Source organism: Oncorhynchus gorbuscha, linkage group LG19 (assembly GCF_021184085.1).
Source record: "Oncorhynchus gorbuscha isolate QuinsamMale2020 ecotype Even-year linkage group LG19, OgorEven_v1.0, whole genome shotgun sequence".
Lineage (NCBI taxonomy): Eukaryota > Metazoa > Chordata > Actinopteri > Salmoniformes > Salmonidae > Oncorhynchus > Oncorhynchus gorbuscha.
In genome coordinates this window covers 66,813,398-66,835,881 of record NC_060191.1, presented here as the reverse complement: position 1 = coordinate 66,835,881, position 22,484 = coordinate 66,813,398, and the positions used below count along the sequence as shown (strand labels likewise).

At 45.6% G+C, this 22,484-nt stretch overlaps 1 protein-coding gene across 1 annotated transcript; it reads left to right on the top strand.

The window, feature by feature from the left end:
- The first annotated feature begins 16,030 nt into the window (after window positions 1-16,030).
- LOC124006475 (dipeptidyl peptidase 1-like) lies at window positions 16,031-22,291 on the top strand. Its single transcript, XM_046316514.1, has 8 exons — window positions 16,031-16,417; window positions 16,692-16,837; window positions 17,816-17,976; window positions 18,966-19,121; window positions 19,963-20,081; window positions 20,842-20,973; window positions 21,061-21,293; window positions 21,426-22,291. Exons 1-8 carry the CDS (start codon window positions 16,258-16,260, stop codon window positions 21,690-21,692), a joined length of 1,374 nt encoding a protein of 457 aa, XP_046172470.1. The 5' UTR covers window positions 16,031-16,257; the 3' UTR covers window positions 21,693-22,291.
- Window positions 22,292-22,484: the final 193 nt, after the last annotated feature.

Sequence of the window (22,484 nt, the reverse complement as noted above, 5' to 3'; positions counted from 1 at the left end):
AGTTGCTCAAATCATACAATGATTGAGAGATTTGCATGACATTTCGAGACTCTGGCATGGGGCGGCAGGTAGCCTAGTGTTTAGAGCGTTGGAATTGTAACTGAAAGGTTGCAAGATCGAATCCCTGAGCTGACAAGGTAATTATCTGTTGTTCTGCCCCTGAACAAGGCAGTTAACCCACTGTTCCTAGGCCGTCATTGAAAATAAGAATTTGTTCTTAACTGACTTGCCTAGTCAAATAAAGGTAAAAATGTTTAAATAAATAAATATCAAGACTCTGTGAAGTTAGTATTTCAGTCTGCTCTATATTAAAACTGTTCGGATGAACTTACCCCAAACCATGTTTACTGTGTAAAACATAGAGAAACTGGAGATTCGTTCAAATATATGAGTCACAGAGAGCTGTTCTAGATATCTGAGATATTGTCAACCCTATTTTGGTATGAATGTTGAAGCTGCTGAATTGAATGTGGGATGTTTTTATATGCCTTGTACACGACATGGCTATGTGCTCAAGTTCACTCCATGGGTTGAAACGTGTGAACTAAATTGTATTTGAGCATCTGTAAGATTCAGAGAACGATCTCATCAGAGTCAACACCATTGTCCAATTTAAGCTACATATGTGACAAAATAGTGTAAGATTTATGACATGGTACACTGTACTCTTTATCCGTTCAATTAAGACAAAGATTTGAGAAATAATTGTAATTCCTAAATGATTATATATCTTCTTACTCCCATAATCACGACTAAGACAGTGATTCTAATGAGATTCTATTCATGGAGATTCTATGTTCATTAGAGATGTCAATAAGATGATGAATGTTGCCTAGAATTACAGTGCTGTTTACATTCGTACTGCTCACTTGAGATAATCCAGTTTATGTTGTTAAATCACATCGTGATGATTATTTATCAAGCTTATCAGCATATATTTGTGCTAGCTTTGTGATTTCATGAGAAACAGTGATGAACCATGTAGAATTCCAATAGGCAAAGGCAAGGCAGCTCAATAATTCATCTGTGTACATGGAATGCATGAAATGGTCTCTGCATTTCTACCCTATCAAGATGTCAGCCGTACTCATTCACTGACAAACAGCTAAGATCAGAGGACAGATGTACACTGACACTATCTACACTCCACAGAGCATTTGCAAGGTTCATTCATACCAACCAGAGCCATGTATTTCCAGAAGTTTCTGCATTATGACACATTTACATGACACTGCAACATTATATGGTAGCTCCCCATTAACATGACATGGGGCATATTTGAATATTGCTATGTAACTTTATGTCTAGAATTAGGTCAATATTCAACATTCTAAAATTTTCTCAACTCTCTAAAAAGACATGGCTCTGATACCAACCTCCTTCCCTCAGTGCCGACTCTATAGAATCTCTACAGGCCATGTTTACTGCTGACACAAAATCTGATAAGCAACTGTGTCTGCAGCTCTCCTAAGTTAGTGGACTTTGGGTTTGGGGTTCAGCAGCTTTCTATACCGTGTAGAAGTGTAGAATGTAACACGATGCTATCGGTGTGATATTGGAGATGGTTTCTGTTGATATTTGATGATATATTTAGTCGTTTCATTCAGCTTCGTAAAACGTGAGAATATATGTTAACGGCTGTTTAGAAACATGTTTACTTTTGAAGGAGTAGGAGAGGGAAGTCTAGCCTACAGAGCAGTGTTTCCCAAACGGTGAGCCGGGGCCCTCTGATGGGTCACAGACGGTTTCCCTTGGTCCCAGCTGGGCTCAGGTGGGTCACAAAGGTTTCTCTTGGTCCCAGCTGGGCTCAGGTGGGTCACAAAGGTTTCTCTTGGTCCCAGCTGGGCTCAGGTGGGTCACAAAGGTTTCTCTTGGTCCCAGCTGGGCTCAGGTGGGTCACAAAGGTTTTGTCTTGGTCCCAGCTGGGCTTAGGTGGGTCACAAAGGTTTCCCTTGGTCCCAGCTGGGCTCAGGTGGGTCACAAAGGTTTCTCTTGGTCCCAGCTGGGCTCAGGTGGGTCACAGACGGTTTCTCTTGGTCCCAGCTGGGCTCAGGTGGGTCACAGACGGCTTCTCTTGGTCGCAGCTGGGTCACAGACGGTTTCTCTTGGTCCCAGCTGGGCTCAGGTGGGTCACAAAGGTTTGGGATCCACTGGGCTGTGGTACGTAAGGTAGGAAATGTGGCAGGTTTTTGCTTTCGTTTCCTAGCCATTGCAGAATCATTGTGTAACTGTACTGCAGAGTAACTTCTGAATCATTATTAAAAACCTCTCATTGTAATGTCCTACTGCAAGACTCAACTGTTATTTAATAGGTAAAGGTATTTGGATTGGCTGAGATAGTCAGAGCTGTGGATTGGCTGAGATAGTTGTAGCTGTGGCCAATGATCAGCTGCTCTGATATTTCAACAACTCATCCAAGCAGACTGACCTGCAAACCCTCAGAATCAGTCACCGTGACATCCCAGACATTAGACTGTATTGGCCCACTATGAATCAGACTTAACCTTTTACTGCAGTGGGCTAAATCAGGGTCACACTGAGTGATTCTTGTTCATCTTTAAAACATCTCCTTTGAAACAAACGTATACACCTCACACACATGGTTATGGGCTTTAAAGAAATAAGATGCCTGCACCATGTCAGATATAGAGATGAAATGTATTCCATTTTGAGTTTGCATCCCAATATTACACTTTATGTACATCACAGTAGACTCAAATATAACAAAACTGTTTGACATTGAAACACCACATTTTTATAAGTTTTACTTAATTATGAAATTGTGAAAAATATGAATAATATTCCAGCGATGAGGACAAAGAGGGCTTTTTGGTCATGACTACAGTCAATTAGGAGACACTATGGATGGCAATGCCAAAACTATGCTGTCTTCCTCTCCCTCTCTCCTCCCCTTCTCCTCTCTCTCCTCCCTCACCTCTCTCACTTACTCTGTTTCTCTCTCTCTCTCCTCCCCTTCTCCTCTCTCTCCTCCCTCACCTCTCTCACTTACTCTGTTTCTCTCTCTCCTCCCCTTCTCCTCTCTCTCCTCCCTCACCTCTCTCACTTACTCTGTTTCTCTCTCTCCTCCCCTTCTCCTCTCTCTCCTCCCTCACCTCTCTCACTTACTCTGTTTCTCTCTCTCTCTCCTCCCCTTCTCCTCTCTCTCCTCCCTCACCTCTCTCACTTACTCTGTTTCTCTCTCTCTCTCCTCCCCTTCTCCTCTCTCTCCTCCCTCACCTCTCTCACTTACTCTGTTTCTCTCTCTCTCTCCTCCCCTTCTCCTCTCTCTCATCCCTCACCTCTCTCACTTACTCTGTTTCTCTCTCTCTCTCAACACATGGATTCAGCACGCTGGAGGTTGGTGCCTTTTAAGATGAGTGAGGACGATACATGTTTTGGTGAGAATGGTTTTATTTCTATTACAGCATATTGGATGACTGTGATTCATATTCCATTCACCCAGCTCAATGTAACATCGATAGGTTTAGGCTACTACATGATACTCTAATTTTCCCTATACCCATGAGGTTGTTACAACCTAGCCTATGAATGAAAGTTTACAACGTAGGTGCACACATTGAAAGAAATTTGAGTAATTGAGGTGACAGACAGTGACATTCAATACATCCTTGCACACTCTTGCCTGGATCTAGCTGATATAGGGTGTAATTATTTGTCCAACAGTTGCAAACAAGAGTTTCTATTGGACAAATTCAGGTATGTTTATCCCCGTTTCGTTCCACTTTTCAACAGAATCGTCTGAATGAACACATCCCTGATCACACGCAAACACATTTCATTTTCATAGAAGCCACATACAAACAGCCTGATCCCTTTGATCGTTGTATAATTCCTTCTCGCATCTACGCACTCTCTTCCTCTCATCTTTTCCCTTCACTTGTGGACTTCGGTGCACAATACATCAGCTGTCTGTGACCAGGTGAAAAATGTTTTTCCAAGCCAAACCTTCATATCATAACCGCTACACACAGCCTACATCGTTGTCACCATTAGCTAACGTCATGGTCAACAAAGCTACTAGAACTAACATTAAACACAGTAAACAGTAAATACGCTACACTCATGCAGTACAGTGTACAGTCAGCAAGCAGTTTAGCAGTTACAACAGTGGACACGGTGGCAATAAATTAATAAAACCAAAATCTTACCTTGACTTAGAAGACTTCCAGCATTGGATAGCCATAGCCAGCTAGCCAACATAGCATTCCTCTCTGTTTGAGCCAGGTGTTTGAGTAGGCTAAACTAAACTCAGCAAAAAAAGAAACGTCCTCTCACTGTCAACTGTGTTTATTTTCAGCAAACTTAACATGTGTAAATATTTGTATGAACATAACAAGATTCAACAACTGAGACATAAAATGTACAAGTTCCACAAACATGTGACTAACAGAAATTGAATAATGTGTCCCTGAACAAAAGGGGGGTTAAAAGTAAGTCAGTATCTGGTGTGGCCACCAGCTGCATTAAGTACTGCAGTGTATCTCCTCCTGATGGACTGCACAATATTGACCAGTTCTTGCTGTAAGATGTTACCCCACTCTTCCACCAAGACACCTGCAAGTTCCCAGACATTTCTGTGGAGAATGACCCTAGCCCTCACCCTCTGATTCAACAGGTCCCAGACATGCTTAATGGGATTGACATCTGGGCTCTTTGCTGGCCATGACAGAACACTGACATTCCTGTCTTGCAGGAAATCACGCACAGAACAAACAGTATGGCTGGTGGCATTGTCATGCTGGAGGGTCATGTCAGGATGAGCCTGCAGGAAGGGTACCACATGAGGGAGGAGGATGTCTTCTCTGTAACGCACAGCGTTGATATTGCCTGCAATGACAACAAGCTCAGCCCGATGAGTCCGATGATGCTGTGACACACCGCCCCAGACCATGACAGACCCTCCATCTCCAAATCGATCCCGCTCCAGAGTACAGGCCTCAGTGTAACGCTCATTCCTTCGACAATAAACGCGAATCAGATCATCACCCCTGGTGAGACAAAACCGCGACTCGTCAGTGAAGAGCATCTTGTGCAGTGTTTAAACCCTGTACAATGAAGATCTGTGAAGTTATTTGGACTGTTATGAATTATCTTTGAAAGACAGGGCTGAGTTTAGCTTGCTGCATTTGCTAGCTAAGTAAGTGAAAGTGAAAAAGTGACAAAATATCTCTCTCTCTCCCTCTCTTCCGTCTCCTTAATTGTTTTCTAAATTAATTTGTTCAAAACAGTTCAACTATTGTCTTTCTCTTTGAGTTAACTAACACATGGTATGCACTGCAGTGCTAGCTAGCTGTAGCTTATGCTTTCAGTACTAGATTCATTCTCTAATGCATGATGCAAGAGCTCTGATAGGTATGAGGATGTCCTCCGGAAGTTGTCATAATTACTGTATAAGTATATCGAAGGGGGTGAGAACCATGAGAAGTTTTGTTTTGAAGTCAATGTACCCAGAGGAGGACTGAAGCTAACTGTCCTCCAGCTCCACGATGGTGCTACCCTACAGAGTGCTGTTCCATAACAGTGTGTTTTAATCAATTATTTGGTGACGTGAATATATTTAGTACAGTTTTTTCTAAAAATTACAACTTTTTTGTTTCACTATTTTTATTTTTATGAAATTCACTGAGGAGGATGATCTTCCCCTTCCTCCTCTGAGGAGCCTCCACTAATTCAGCATGAGGGAATTGTAGCAGATGGTTAACTCCCCTACACAGAGAAATACACTCCTCCCCTACACAGAGAAATACACACCTCCCCTACACAGAGAAATACACACCTCCCCTACACAGAGAAATACACACCTCCCCTACACAGGGAAATACACACCTCCCCTACACTGAGAAATCCATTCCCCTTTTTTTTGTGGACATTACAGCATTATTGGAGGGATTTAGGCTGGGATTCAGTCCAATCACGCTATGCCCGCAATGTACGTTTGAAAGGCAATGTTCCCCCATTAATCACATTCACGGTAACACTGCAGATAAATGACCTTTATTTGTCCAAATCCATATTCATACTGAATCCTGGCCTTGATTTCACACATGGCAATCAGAATAAACAACCCTTAATTTCACTGTTCTATTGATTGATTCCAGCTATTGATTGATTCCAACTATTGATTGATTCCAACTATTGATTGATTCCTGCTATTGATTGATTCCAACTATTGCTTGATTCCAACTATTGCTTGATTCCAACTATTGATTGATTCCAACTATTGCTTGATTCCAGCTATTGATTGATTCGCGCTATTGATTGATTCCAACTATTGATTGATTCCAACTATTGCTTGATTCCAGCTATTGATTGATTCGCGCTATTGATTGATTCCAACTATTGCTTGATTCCAACTATTGCTTGATTCCAGCTATTGATTTATTCCAGCTATTGATTGATTCCAACTATTGATTGATTCCAGCAATTGATTGTCTCCAGAGGATATTGTTGCTATGTACAGTCAGAGGCATAGCGAATTCCAAGTCCAAAACCACCTACAACATACTGTACATACGTGGCGTACTTGAACATACTACACATTACTCACGTGTATCACATCTAAAATTAGAGTGTTGTTATGTAAACATCATGTACTGGAGGGTTTTTCTATTGTGGGATGGGGCTTAGGATGTAAGTTGTGTAGGCGAGATGTGCAGTAGCATGGGGTTGGGTCTGTATGTGTGTGCATGTGTTTGTGTGTGTGCATGTGTGTGTGCATGCATGTGTTGTGTGTGTGCATGCATGTGTTTGTGTGTGTGCATGTGTGTGTGCATGCATGTGTTTGTGTGTGTGCATGTGTGTGTGCATGCATGTGTTGTGTGTTTGTGCATGCATGTGTTGTGTGTGTCATATCTGCTTTGGGCATACGTCATAAGTCTGGGTCTGCTGCAGCAGTCCGTTCAACTTTATCTGGTTTCCATTTACTCACAATCAGACATTTTGTGGAGCTGTGAGCAGGTAGAATGATCTGTTTGTGGATTAAATCATGGCTACGGCCACCGACTGGCACGTTCTGACAAACTACATCGTAAATGAAACAAAGAGATTTATGGAGGTAGGAGCCTAGTTGCCGTGCAGTGAATCGCAAGAAGGGAACAATCTCACAATAACATAGACACATTCACTCTATATCTCTCACTCACATACACTGGGAGATGTGTGTGTGTGTGTGTGTGTGTGTGTGTGTGTGTGTGTGTGTGTGTGTGTGTGTGTGTGTGTGTGTGTGTGTGTGTGTGTGTGTGTGTGTGTGTGTGTGTGTGTGTGTGTGGTATTAGGGTGATAGGTCTGTGGGTTTCATTGAAGCAGGAGCGAAACTAAAGTGAGTAGTGTTCATTTCCTCGCTGTGCCGGACAGAGAGGCATCAGGATGGAAACATAGAGCTTCAATGAGTCTCTCAAAGAGATCATACAGAACAACACAACTCTGTCTGTTTCCTGTCTGTTTCCTCTCTTTCTCTCTGTGTCTCTGTCTCTCTCGCTCTCTCTCTGTCTCTGTCTCTCTCGCTCTCTCTCTGTGTCTGTCTCTCTCGCTCTCTCTCTGTCTCTGTCTCTCTCGCTCTCTCTCTGTCTCTGTCTCTCTCGCTCTCTCTCTGTCTCTGTCTCTCTCGCTCTCTCTCTGTCTCTGTCTCTCTCGCTCTCTCTCTGTGTCTCTGTCTCTCTCGCTCTCTCTCTGTGTCTCTGTCTCTCTCGCTCTCTCTCTGTGTCTCTGTCTCTACCCATATTTTTCCTTTACGCTATCTCTGTCCCCCCACACACACACACACACACACACACACACACACACACACACACACACACACACACACACACACACACACACACACACACACACACACACACACACACACACACACACACACACACACACACACACACACACACATAATTCCTCTACTCTCCTCTCCATTCGATCAGTGCTTATTATGGCCTGTTAAGCAGATGAGTCAGTTTCCTACCATGCAACCATGATAATCAATGTGTCTGTCCCAGACTCAGACCCCATATTTTCAGTGTCCATCAGATAAAATAAGCCTTTTAACAACTGGATACACACACACATACACACACCTCCCCAGGTGCACACACACATACACACACAGGCCACACATCTCCCCAGGTGCACACACCTCCCCAGGTGCACACACAAAACCTTGCCAACGAAGAGTAAAAGTTGTTGAGCGTTTAATGACGGCTATGTTTATGGCGTCATTATATCGGCCGATAGCTAAGTGCATCAGATCATTTTAATATTTGACAGTATGTGTGTGTGTGGGTTTCGTTACTGAGCACAGCAGAGTGTGTGTGTGTGGGGGTTTCGTTACTGAGCACAGCAGAGTGCTGTGTGTGTGTGTGTGTGTGTGTGTGTGTGTGTGTGTGTGTGTGTGTGTGTGTGTGTGTGTGTGTGTGTGTGTGTGTGTGTGTGTGTATGTGTGTGTGTGTGTGTGTGTGTTTAGTTACTGAGCACAGCAGAGTGCTGTGTGTGTGTGTGTGTGTGTGTGTGTGTGTGTGTGTGTGTGTGTGTGTGTGTGTGTGTGTGTGTGTGTGTGTGTGTGTGTGTGTGTGTGTGTGTGTGTGTGTGTGTGTGTGTGTGTGTGTGTGTGTGTGTGTGTGTGTGTGTTTAGTTACTGAGCACAGCAGAGTGTTGTCACAGTGGTGTTATCTAATAACATTAAACACTGGTGGTTAGGCCAGATTGAGCTCTGAGAAGTTGAGACATGCTGCTTGTCACTTATGTGAATGGTACATACCAGCTAGTGTGTGTATAACTGTGTGTAGGCCTAGGTGTGTGTGTAGGCCTAGGTGTGTGTGTGTATGTGCTGTGTGTGTGTGTGTGTGTGTGTGTGTGTGTGTGTGTGTGTGTGTGTGTGTGTGTGTGTGTGTGTGTGTGTGTGTGTGTGTGTGTGTGTGTGTGTGTGTGTGTGTGTGTGTGTGTGTGTGTGTGTATGTGTGTGTGTGTGTGTGTGTGTGTGTGTGTGTGTGTGTGTGTGTGTGTGTGTGTGTGTGTGTGTGTGTGTGTGTGTGTGTGTGTGTGTGTGTGTGTGTGTGTGTGTGTGTGCGTGCGTCTGTATAGATGAGGCCTAATGCTCGTGCAGACACTAAGTCACTAAGTAGTAGTGGAGAATATGAGGGATGGGGTCTCATACCATGGGTTGGTCTTTCCTGTGTGATTCAGCTCAGAAGACAGACCCAATTAGGATGTGAGATGTGTCAATGACTCCTCACTGTCTCGGAGGGGAGAGCAGTGGAGGATTTAGGCATAGGCAACATGGCCGCCGCCCAGAGCGGCATCTTCCCGGGGGTGGCATGGGACACCCGCACAAAAAATTAAAATCACAAATTATTCAGAATGGAGACATTTGCGTAATCAGTTTTCTGTCTCTCATTTGCTCGTCACGTCAATGATATCATGTCACCGTGTGGGACTCTGGGTCAATTAACCTTGTCGGAGTGGGAGCCCTGATTCTAGTTGGTGAGCTAGGCAGGCTACTACCTGGGAAGGTCTCCCACTCAGAAGTATGAGATGGGGAGGGGAAGCCCGGGAGGGGGCGGGGGGGTAGGTTGACCTCAGGCCTCCCCACTGGAAGCCTGAGGGAGGGGGCGGGGTAGGTTGACCTCAGGCCTCCCCACTGGAAGCCCGAGGAGGGGGGCGGGGGTAGGTTGACCTCAGGCCTCCCCACTGGAAGCCCGGGGGAGGGGGGAGGGGGCGGTTGACCTCAGGCCTCCCCACTGGAAGCCCGAGGAAGGGGGGCGGGGGTAGGTTGACCTCAGGCCTCCCCATTGGAAGCCCGAGGAAGGGGGGCGGGGGTAGGTTGACCTCAGGCCTCCCCATTGGAAGCCCGAGGAAGGGGGCGGGGGTAGGTTGACCTCAGGCCTCCCCATTGGAAGCCCGAGGAAGGGGGGCGGGGGTAGGTTGACCTCAGGCCTCCCCATTGGAAGCCCGAGGAAGGGGGAGTGGTGAATCTATCAAATAGCTCCCCTATAACTTTGAACAGTACGAATGCAATTAGTAATGCAATTAGTTGTACAATTTAGTTTGTGTTTCTGTTTGAAGTGTAATAATCAGGTTATTATATTCATACGTGTGTTTCTGTTTGTGTATTTGTGTGATTATAGGATTTGTGCAATTTAGTTTTATTTGTGTTTTTTGTTAGCAGTAGGATAATAATGTAACAATTCAATTCCCTTTTTCATTTGTATTTATACACTACAATTTATTTGTCTTTGTTACTTCTTTTTGATATTTATGAGTCTTATTCCCAAACCTTCCATAACAAAATCATCACCTACAGAGTGACTGGTTTGTGTTGTTCGTTGTCGCTTTATTCTTTTGTTTCAGTGTTTGATTGTTCTATTAAATCAATATGGACACTTACCATGCTGCGCATTGGTCCTCCTCTTCTTCCACCACCAACAACGGCCGTTACAGGGGCTCTGTTCACGAACACAAACAGACCCCACAGAGCCCCATGACAGCAACAGAATTAGAACCAACCAAATCATGAGAAACAAAAAAATAATTACTTGACACATTGGAAAGAATTAACAAAAAAACAGGGCAAACAAGAATTATATTTAAACCTAAACAGAGAGTACACAGCGGCAGAATACCTGACCACTGTACCTTACCTATTTGCAAATCGTTACAACACTGTATATAGACACATGATATTTGAAATTACATTTTTGGAACTTCTGTGTGTAAAGTTTAGTTGTATTGTTTCTTTCATTTTGTTAATTATCTCCTTTACTTGCTTTGGCAAAGTTAACATATGTTTCCCATGCCAAAAAAAGCCCTTGAATTGAATTTAAGAGCATCTATTTCACATTATTACAGCATCATCAGACTGAGCTTGTTGTCATTGCAGGCGATGTGGAGGTAAACCCTGGCCCTGCATGTCCCCAGGCACCCTCATTTGTTGACTTCTGTGATCGAAAAAGCCTTGGTTTCATGCATGTCAACATCAGAAGCCTCCTCCCTAAGTTTGTTTTACTCACTGCTTTAGCACACTCTGCTAACCCTGATGTCCTTGCCGTGTCTGAATCCTGGCTCAGGAAGGCCACCAAAAATTCTGAGATTTCCATACCCAACTATAACTGTCATGTTTTGTCATTGATTATCATGTCTTGTCTCTGTGCTTCCCTTCTATTCGTTTCCCTCTGCTGGTCTTATTAGGTTCTTTCCCTCTTTCTATCCCTCTCTCTCCCCCTCCCTCTCTCCCTCTCTCGCTCTCTCTCTCTATCGTTCCGTTCCTGCTCCCAGCTGTTCCTCATTCTCCTAACTACCTTATTTACTCTTTTCACACCTGTCCCCTATTTTGCCCTCTGATTAGAGTCCCTATTTCTCCCTCTGTTTTCCGCTTCTGTCCTTGTCGGATCCTTGTTTGATGTTCGCTGTTCTTGTCCTCGTTCCGTCCTGTCATGTTTTTTGCCTTCTTCAGATGCTGCGTGTGAGCAGGTGTCTTGATCAGCTACGGCCTGCGCCTTCCCGAAGCGACCTGCAGTCTGTGGTCGCATCTTCAGTTGTTCCCCTCTACTGACTAGAGGGTTTCAGTATTCCTGTTTTGACTTGGAATAAACTCTGTTTCTGTAAAGTCGCTTTTGGGTCCTCATTCACCTGCATAACAATAACATCTTCCATCAAGATAGAACTGCTAAAGGGGGAGGAGTTGCAGTCTACTGCAGAGATAGCCTGCAAAGTAATGTCATACTTTCCAGGTCCATACCCAAACAGTTCGAACTACTAATTCTGAAAATCACTCTCTCCAGAAATAAGTCTCTCACTGTTGCCGCCTGCTACCGACCCCCCTCAGCTCCCAGCTGTGCCCTGGACACCATTTGTGAATTGATTGCCCCCCATCTAGCTTCAGAGTTTTTTCTGCTAGGTGACCTAAACTGGGATATACTTAACACCCCGGCAGTCCTACAATCTAAGCTAGATGCCCTCAATCTCACACAAATCATCAAAGAACCCACCAGGTACAACCCTAACTCTGTAAGCAAGGGCACCCTCATAGACGTCATCCTGACCAACTGGCCTTCCAAATACACCTCCGCTGTCTTCAACCAGGATCTCAGCGACCACTGCCTCATTGCCTGTATCCACTACGGTGCCGCAGTCAAACGAACACCCCTCATCACTGTCAAACGCTCCCTAAAACACTTCTGTGAGCAGGCCTTTCTAATCGACCTGGCCCGGGTATCCTGGAAGGACATTGACCTCATCCCGTCAGTTGAGGATGCCTGGTCATTCTTTAAGAGTAACTTCCTCACCATTTTAGATAAGCATGCTCTGTTCAAAAAATGCAGAACTAAGAACAGATACAGCCCTTGGTTCACTCCAGACCTGACTGCCCTCGACCAGCACAAAAACATCCTGTGGCGGACTGCAATAGCATCGAACAGTCCCCGCGATATGCAACTGTTCAGGGAAGTCAGGAACCAATACACGCAGTCAGTCAGGAAAGCTAAGGCCAGCTTCTCCAGGCAGAAGTTTGCATCCTGTAGCTCCAACTCTAAAAAGTTCTGGGACACTGTGAAGTCCATGGGGAACAAGAGCACCTCCTCCCAGCTGCCCACTGCACTGAGGCTAGGGAACACGGTCACCACCGACAAATCCATGATTATCGAAAACTTCAACAAGCATTTCTCAACGGCTGGCCATGCCTTCCGCCTGGCTACTCCTACCTCGGCCAACAGCCCCGGCCCCCCGCAGCTCCTTCCCAGCCCAAGCCTCTCCAGGTTCTCCTTTACCCAAATCCAGATAGCAGATGTTCTGAAAGAGCTGCAAAACCTGGACCCGTATAAATCAGCTGGGCTTGACAATCTGGACCCTCTATTTCTGAAACTATCCGCCGTCATTGTCGCAACCCCTATTACCAGCCTGTTCAACCTCTCTTTCATATCGTCTGAGATCCCCAAGGACTGGAAAGCTGCCACAGTCATCCCCCTCTTCAAAGGGGGTGACACCCTGGACCCAAACTGTTACAGACCTATATCCATCCTGCCCTGCCTATCTAAGGTCTTCGAAAGCCAAGTCAACAAACAGGTGACTGACCATCTCGAATCCCACCGTACCTTCTCCGCTATGCAATCGGTTTCCGAGCCGGTCACGGGTGCACCTCAGCCACACTCAAGGTACTAAACGACATCATAACCGCCATCGATAAAAGACAGTACTGTGCAGCCGTCTTCATCGAGTTGCGGACATTTTGTTAATTCATCAGTCCAGGTCATCCGAGCCAACTCCTTCTCCTCACCGGTCTTGCCAAGGCTTTCGACTCTGTCAATCACCATATTCTTATTGGCAGACTCAGTAGCCTCGGTTTTTCGGATGACTGCCTTGCCTGGTTCACCAATTACTTTGCAGACAGAGTTCAGTGTGTCAAATCGGAGGGCATGTTGTCCGGTCCTCTGGCAGTCTCTATGGGGGTGCCACAGGGTTCAATTCTCGGGCCGACTCTTTTCTCTGTATATATCAATGATGTTGCTCTTGCTGCGGGCAATTCCCTGATCCACCTCTACGCAGACGACACCATTGTATACACTTTCAGCCCGTCATTGGACACTGTGCTATCTAACCTCCAATCGAGCTTCAATGCCATACAACACTCCTTCCGTGGCCTCCAACTGCTCTTAAACGCTAGTAAAACCAAATGCATGCTTTTCAACCGATCGCTGCCTGCACCTGCATGCCCGACTAGCATCACCACACTGGATGGCTCCGACCTTGAATATGTGGACACCTATAATTACCTTGGTAAGGATTCAGGCAGAATTCATGTCTGGCTAGACTGCAAACTCTCCTTCCAGACCCATATCAAACATCTCCAATCGAAAATCAAATCAAGAATCGGCTTTCTATTCCGCAACAAAGCCTCCTTCACTCACGCTGCCAAGCTTACCCTAGTAAAACTGACTATCCTACCGATCCTCGACTTCGGCGACGTCATCTACAAAATTGCTTCCAACACTCTACTCAGCAAACTGGATGCAGTTTATCACAGTGCCATCCGTTTTGTCACTAAAGCACCTTATACGACCCACCACTGCGACTTGTATGCTCTAGTCGGCTGGCCCTCGCTACATATTCGTCGCCAGACCCACTGGCTTCAGGTCATCTACAAGGCCATAGCTAGGCAAAGCTCCGCCTTATCTCAGCTCACTGGTCACGATGGCAACACCCATCCGTAGCACGCGCTCCAGCAGGTGTATCTCACTGATCATCCCTAAAGCCAACACCTCATTCGGCCGCCTTTCGTTCCAGTTCTCTGCTGCCTGTGACTGGAACGAATTGCAAAAATCGCTGAAGTGGTAGACTTTTATCTCCCTCACCAACTTCAAACATCAGCTAGCTGAGCAGCTAACCGATCGCTGCAGCTGTACATAATCTATTGGTAAATAGCACACCCATTTTCACCTACCTCATCCCCACAGTTTTTATTTATTTACTTTTCTGCTCTTTTGCACACCAATATCTCTACCTGTACATGATCATTTATCACTCCATTGTTAATCTGCAATATTGTAATTATTCGCCTACCTCCTCATGCCTTTTGCACACATTGTATATAGACTCCCCTTTTTTTCTCTGTGTTATTGACTTGTTAATTGTTTACTCCATGTGTAACTCTGTGTTGTCTGTTCACACTGCTATGCTTTATCTTGGCCAGGTCGCAGTTGCAAATGAGAACCTGTTCTCAACTAGCCTACCTGGTTAAATAAAGGTGAAATAAAAAAATAAAATAAAAATAAAATATCAATGCTGTGCGTTACAGGGGAAGACATCCTCCTCCCTCATGTGGTACCCTTCCTGCAGGCTCATCCTGACATGACCCTCCAGCATGACAATGCCACCAGCCATACTGTTTGTTCTGTGCGTGATTGTCGTGAATGTCCGTTTTCTGCCATGGCCAGCGAAGAGCCCAGATCTCAACCCCATTGAGCACGACTGGGACCTGTTGGATCGGAGGGTGAGGGATAGGGACATTCCCCCCCAGAAATGTCTGGGAACTTGCAAGTGCCTTGATGGAAGAGTGGGGTAATATCTCACAGCAAGAACTGGCAAATCTGGTGCAGTCCATGAGGAGGAGATGCACTGCAGTACTTAATGCATCTGGTGGCCACAACAGATATTGACTGTTACTTTTGAACCCCCTTTCTTGTTCAGGGACACATTGTACCATGTATGTTAGTTTAACAGTATAACATCAGAACTACTACTTCAAGGTCTCAGCGCAAGTGACGTCACCAATTGAAAACGCACCGCTAACTAAGCGAGCCGTTTCACATCCGTTACATTAGTCACATGTCTGTGGAACTTGTTAAATTTATGTATCAGTTGTTGAATCTTGTTATGTTCATACAAATATTTACACATGTTAAGTTTTCTGAAAATAAACGCAGTTGACAGTGAAAGGACGTTTATTGTTGTTGCTGAATTTATATCCTGTACACACACCTTTAAAAAACATAAAAAATTATATTGAATGTTCTCATTATCCAATAAAACTCTTGTCTTTCACTGATGAAAGACTTACAGATTCTAAAAGTCAGCAACAGCAGAGTTGCTGAAGTGAAGTGTCTTCACAGCTGAAAACCAATTGAATGTAATTTGCCTCAACAAGGAACACCCCAAAGTCATTACCGACAATTGCAGTTTCCCTTTCCAATTCGATCCTCTCCTCCAGACAGGAACAGGTGAAGCGAGAGGATTTACTTCGCCCAAAATCTGTATGTGAAAGTGTCGAGTTACTAGAGGCTAATTTGATCAAATATAAGTTTCGTAATGTTTAGGCTGTTACAAATGTACTGATATAATTGGATTCACGTTGCATTCCGGCAACTTTGAGAAAAATGACTAAGTTGTGCATCATTGGCTACAATGGTTCCACCTGACCTAATTTGCCTTCAATCATTGAGGACATGTATTTCCGTTGTAAGAGGGGGTCACTCGACTTTCTTGATAATATAATAAATAATCTTTGTCTTCTCTCAAAAAGCCCCAGTGAGTCACGTGATAAGCTGCAACAGATCATATGACTGAAGGGAAAGTTCCTTCTGTTTGTACAAAATCGCAGAGGACTTAGCACAAACCCGTATCGCAGGTGCATCGCAGTTTAGGGAAATATAGCTTAACGGTTTCAATTTGTTCTTATACGTAGACTCAAGTTCCTTGCTAGTTATTATCGTAGATTCAAATCTCTGCGTAGTGCTGTGAACAGGAGCGTGGTGAGACGCGATGAAGGTGAGCGGTGTGTTGTTGTGTGTGTTCCTGCTCTGGGTGGAGGGCTCCCAGGCTGATACTCCTGCCAACTGCACATATGAAGACCTGTTGGGCTCCTGGGTGTTCCATGTATCGAAGGGGGGACAAGACAAAGGCATCAACTGCTCCATGATGGGTAAGAGCTGGAAATACGGATCGACCTCACACTTTAAGCAATCAAGGAGGCTATGTAACAAACTTTTAATTGGTTCAAGTGTTAACTTGACCCGGTAGTCTATTGCCTTAGTTTGTAAGCTATTGATTTAGCTTTTGTATCGAGCATTGTGTCATTATTACAACTTTCACCTCTGCCCAATGTTACAATGTCTACCCCGTCTTACTTTGCAATACATAAGAAGCCCAAAGTTTAATTGAGAAGTAATTACCAAAATGTCTCTGTTTTTAAAAAGACACCATTGATAAGTCGATAACGGTGCGCCTGGAGAAGCTGTCTGTGGCGGTGGACGACCTGGGGAACACGGGATTCTTCACCCTCATCTACAATCAGGGCTTTGAGGTTGTCCTCAACGACTACAAGTGGTTTGGCTTCTTCAAGGCAGGTTTAAGCTCTCACTTGTTTCATTCAGGGTTCCACTTTAGTCTATAACAGTAGCATACTACGATCTCTGTCAAGAGGTCTGGAACACTTTTTGTGGATAAGGAATTACATTGTCATTTAATCTCCAGCCTGTAGGCTACAGAAAAGACCACATCCTTGTTCCACCATATTCTATCTGCTACAGGATTGTTGATGGGATGTTGACGTGCTGCAAAGATGTTTCTATAGCAGCTCCCTGGAGAGGTGTGCTGGGAATGGACAATACATATTTCACATCCTTGTCTTTGACAGTGGACACTGATTATCAAAGGGTGGCATCAGCTCCCACCTAAAGCCCATAAGCCACTGGTTGAGAGGAACTGTCATTGCCGTGATGGAAGTCCTCCTACCTTGTAGCCTTGTACGTTACGTTTCAGACACATGGCTGCTCACCTTTCCTGTTATTGCAGGGTTGGTGGTTCAATCACTAATCTGACTTTTACATCTCAGTTGCTACATTGATATATTCAGGCTTGTGTTTCAAAGATACTTTCAGTGTTGTGTTGATACTTTTTCATTCGGGGTTGTATTTCGTTTGGCTTTGTCACGTGACTTCCTTGTGACTATCAGGGGAAATGTTCAGTGTTGTCCCTCCTACATGGTTTAGCAGACGGCTGCTCGTCCCTTGTACTTCCTTATTGAAACCGTCTGGACTTGTTTCAGCACAGTGACACACCACATGCTTCACTGGAAAAGCCCAGTGTTACTTACTCATGGCTGCTGTTCATAACGCCACACTGTCTGCTCACTCTCTCATATTGAAAGCGGTTATCAGGGTAACTGCCACATCCACTTGCATAAAACATCACTGACTTGTAGCTCTTGTGTTTTTTAATCTTTAACTCGGGCCATAAAGATTCAATATGTGATCGTCCTCTTTCTACACAACACACAGGGACGCCTCGTACAGACTGATTTTTCTCCTCTCTGTTCCAGTACTCTGAGCAGGGCTCTGAGGTGACCAGCTACTGTGACCAGACTCTGCCAGGCTGGGTCCATGATTCTCTGGGAAACAACTGGGCCTGCTTCACTGCCAAGAGGGTTGTCCCAACACCCCCTCGCTCCGTAGACACACACCGCTACCATCCCAATGACCTGTGAGTAGCCTCAGGGTTTAATAGCAGGCTTGACACTCTGTGCCCAGTAATAATGCTCTCCAATAATCACCTATGTTTTCCCATTAAAGTCCTATAATTGGCTAGAAGGCTATTTTCATCCATGGTCCCATTTTAGTGTGAGCATTGCTCATATTGAAAAACAAGCAGGCTGCTTAGTTTAGACTCTGTTACGTTGGCTGTCAGTCACTGCTTGTGTGTTGTGTGATTCATGTGTTCTGGTCTGAGCAGTGCTCTCTCCCTCTGGCTGTTCTAGTGCTCCTGCATTTGTTCATTCTGTTTTCCTTCCTTCAGGCTGTGTAGGTCTGTTTACTCCTTTCCTGTGGGGTATATGTCAATCAAGTCATTTAAATTTATATTTATAAAGCCTGATTTTTACATCAGCCGATGTCACAAAGTGCTATACAGAAACCCAGCCTAAAACCCCAAACAGCAAGCAATGCAGAGGTAGAATCAGTCTTTACGTTTGTGTAGGTCTGTTTGCTCCTCCCCCAGGTTGGTGTAGGTCTGTTTGCTCCTCCCTCCCCCAGGTTGGTGTAGGTCTGTTTGCTCCTCCCCAGGTTGGTGTAGGTCTGTTTGCTCCTCCCCCAGGTTGGTGTAGGTCTGTTTGCTCCTCCCCCAGGTTGGTGTAGGTCTGTTTGCTCCTCCCCCAGGTTGGTGTAGGTCTGTTTGCTCCTCCCCCAGGTTGGTGTAGGTCTGCTTGCTCCTCCCCCAGGTTGGTGTAGGTCTGTTTGCTCCTCCCCCAGGTTGGTGTAGGTCTGTTTGCTCCTCCCCCAGGTTGGTGTAGGTCTGTTTGCTCCTCCCCCAGGTTGGTGTAGGTCTGTTTGCTCCTCCCCCAGGTTGGTGTAGGTCTGTTTGCTCCTCCCCCAGGTTGGTGTAGGTCTGTTTGCTCCTCCCCCAGGTTGGTGTAGGTCTGTTTGCTCCTCCCCAGGTTTGTGTAGGTCTGTTTACTCCTCCCTCCCCTCCCCCAGGTTCCTCCAGAGGTCCTACAAACACAACCTGGACTTCATTGACTCCATCAACGTGGCCCAGAGCTCCTGGAAAGCCATGGCCTACAGCGAACATGAGACCTACACTCTGCAGCAGCTAATGCACAGAGCTGGGGGAGCAGCTTCACACATCCCCAGGTACAGTCACTCACTTGTGACTCTATGTATTGAAACAGGAATTCAATTATTATGTAACTCATTTTGGTGAACTTCACACAAGGAAGAAGCAGGATGAGTCTGTCAGCTGTGAGATTTGTTACTTCTGAAAGAAAAGGGGGACAATCACAGACTTAACTTTAGTTTAAGTGTGGGGGGGGCATCATATATTTTATCCTGTCAAACACTCCACACAGCCTACCTGACTGCTCTGTGGCGTCCGCATGGTCCTAATGCACACCTTCGCCTCACTTTGCATCACATTCCAATGATCAAACTGTGGGTGACAAAAGCAATTTCATAATGTGGGAGGGACAGGTCCACAGTGACAGTTGTGCCCCTGGGGAGAATAGTCATGGCAGATGAGTCCAAGGCTTGAGGGTTCTGTTTTAGGATAATGGGACACGGTCTCTGGCCCCAACTCGTCTAGACTGCTCTGGTATGACTGATAGTAAGAGGCACTCTGTACAAGGGCTTACAAATGCCTGAGGTTTCTTTCTCTCTCAACCCCCAGCTGAGTTGTATTTCTCTCCACTCGTTCACTCCCCCTTATGGGTTTTAAAGGAATGGTTTGGTGTCAGAAATATGTTGAACTAAGTACAGTCATTACGGTGACACCAATCCATAGTGTGGGGGGGGGGACTAGTGATCACCTCAGGAGACCGTGGGGTAGAGATCACCTTGGTGGTGGTCAGTAGGTATGAAACGGGACTCTAAAACTGAGGTAGTACCTAAAGGTGTTCAATAGGAACACTAATTTTGGATTCATTGCAAAACATGTCCATGGTGTACCCTTACTGTATGAGTCTATGCTCCTCCCCAGACGTGTTGGCCCCGCCCCTGTGACATCAACGCTAGCCAAGATGGCGGCCGGCCTCCCTGAGCGCTGGGACTGGAGAGATGTCAATGGAGTCAACTACCTCAGTCCTGTCCGCAACCAGGGTAACGCACGCTGGGTCAAATACCTACACTTGTCTATCGTGACTCTTGGCAAAATGTCTCCTCTCACAACCCATGTGTTTAATGTTCAGCCTTTCTGCTGTGTCTGAGGCCTTGGGAATGTCCTCTACAGGGCATGCCGTACCACTGCCTGTCCTAGTTAGAGAACTGCTAAATCAATGGTTCCTCCTGGATTACAGTGGCCAACGTTCCCGTCTCAACCCCACAGACAACATGCTTGTGTGTCGTGAGTTGTTGCATAGCTGGCTGAGAGGGCAGGGCTTTAGGGGCTCCGTTGAGGGCTTTTAATAGCTGTGTGAGGAAGTGGGGCCCTTACTGAAGGCTCTGCATGGTCGACAGTGGCCGTACAGCATTTACTGCAGAACTATTGTGAAGGAAGTGAGTTTGTTTATACAGGATGTACCGCCCCCACCTGTCAACCAATCACGTCAATAGAGCTATACGGCGCCCTCTGCGTTGTTACAATTGGAGGCTCGATGTGGTACAGAGTTTCATTTTGCCTCTGCATACCTCCGGAGGCTCCACAATTGCTTCACCCTCCATGTGAAACCTCTGACCACATTTTCATCTCCAGCATAAATGGGCTTTTAGGATTAATTCCCACAGATCTCTAGTTGCAGGTTAAAGATGATCCACGGACTGCTTGACCGGGTGTCTGGTTCTTAGTGGTGGCTGATATTACAGTGAGGTTTTTGATTGGTTGTGACAGTGCAGTGTTTGATTGGTACTCTGTGGGCTCCAGCTTCGTGTGGTAGCTGCTATTCCTTTGCCTTAATGGGAATGTTGGAGGCTCGTGTCCGGCTCCAAACCAACAACAGCGAGACTCCCATCTTCAGCCCACAGCAGGTCGTGTCCTGCTCCCAGTACTCCCAAGGTAATGAGCGAACACACTCTGCATAACGGTGTTTGTGTATTTCTCCCATATCTAAGCCCTCTTACTTCTCCCTCTCCTCCCTCTCAGGTTGTGATGGTGGCTTCCCCTACCTCATTGGGAAGTACGTCCAGGACTTTGGGATCGTGGAAGAGTCGTGTTATCCGTACGCTGGGACAGATTCCCCGTGTGACGTTCCCGAAGGCTGTCTCCGCCACTACACTTCGGACTACAGCTACGTCGGAGGGTTCTACGGAGGCTGCAGCGAGTCTGCCATGATGCTGGAACTGGTCAAGAACGGACCCATGGGGGTGGCTTTTGAGGTGGGACACACACACACACACACACACACACACACGTTGGTTTGAGCATTGGTTAGCTCTATGAATAATGGCCAGTATTAGTTTTTCTAAGTCAAAATGGCCAGGTGTCTTCCTCACACTGTTCTCGTCCAGGTGTATCCTGACTTCATGCACTACAAGGAGGGTATCTACCACCACACAGGCCTCCATGACCCCTACAACCCGTTTGAGCTGACCAACCACGCGGTGCTGCTGGTGGGCTACGGCCAATGTCACGTCACTGGTCAGAAGTTCTGGGTGGTGAAGAACAGCTGGGGGACGAAGTGGGGCGAGGAGGGCTTCTTCAGGGTCAGACGGGGGTCTGACGAGTGTGCCATTGAGAGCATCGCTGTGGCAGCCAAGCCCATCCCTAAACTGTAGAGGGTCTACGGGGTAGAAGGGAAAGGGTTCATCTTTAGTTTTCCCAACTGGAACCTAGCCTGAAGTCTGCAATTGCATATAAATTTAATATTTTGAAATGGCTGGGATGTTGTCAGAGTGTAACTGTAAAAGTGTTCCCCAGGCTCACTAGACAGTATGATCCTTGCCAGTCAGATGCATTTTTGTGAATGATGCCAAAAGGGAACCTGCTATAATTCCCTATAACTGGGATTTGTAGTTTTATTAGTATTTTGTAGTCAGTCTGGTGATTAATAGGAGGGCATAGAACCTCTGCTCTTTATCTGTAATCTCAGGGGAGACTGTCCTGTGATCTTAAATATATTCCTTGTTGCTAGTCATCTCTGTACTGTCCTCTCCTATCTCTGCTGATGCTGTAAATTGGAGTCTCCTGGGAATGTTGAAAGGGACTGGCTCATGATGTTGGAAGGGATGCAATATGATTCAATGTTGGTCCCTTTATCACTTCAGAAGTGGTTGCCTTTCATTAGAAATGTCAGTTTTCCAATAATATCATATCATGCATGTTCAGATTTTGTTTGCCATTTTATAATTTGAGAAAATAAAGTTTTAGAAATATGTTCAATGACTTTTATATATTGACATCTGGGCAAATCTTAAACTATATGTGCTCAACTTCAATATTCTTGATCGAACGTTGCATGTCTTGCCATTTATTCAGAATTAAGTCATTTTCAGATAACTGTATGAACTTCAGATGGGGTCAGCCCAGCTGCGAGCTCTCACGCCTTAGGCGCGCCAGTCACAAGGTCC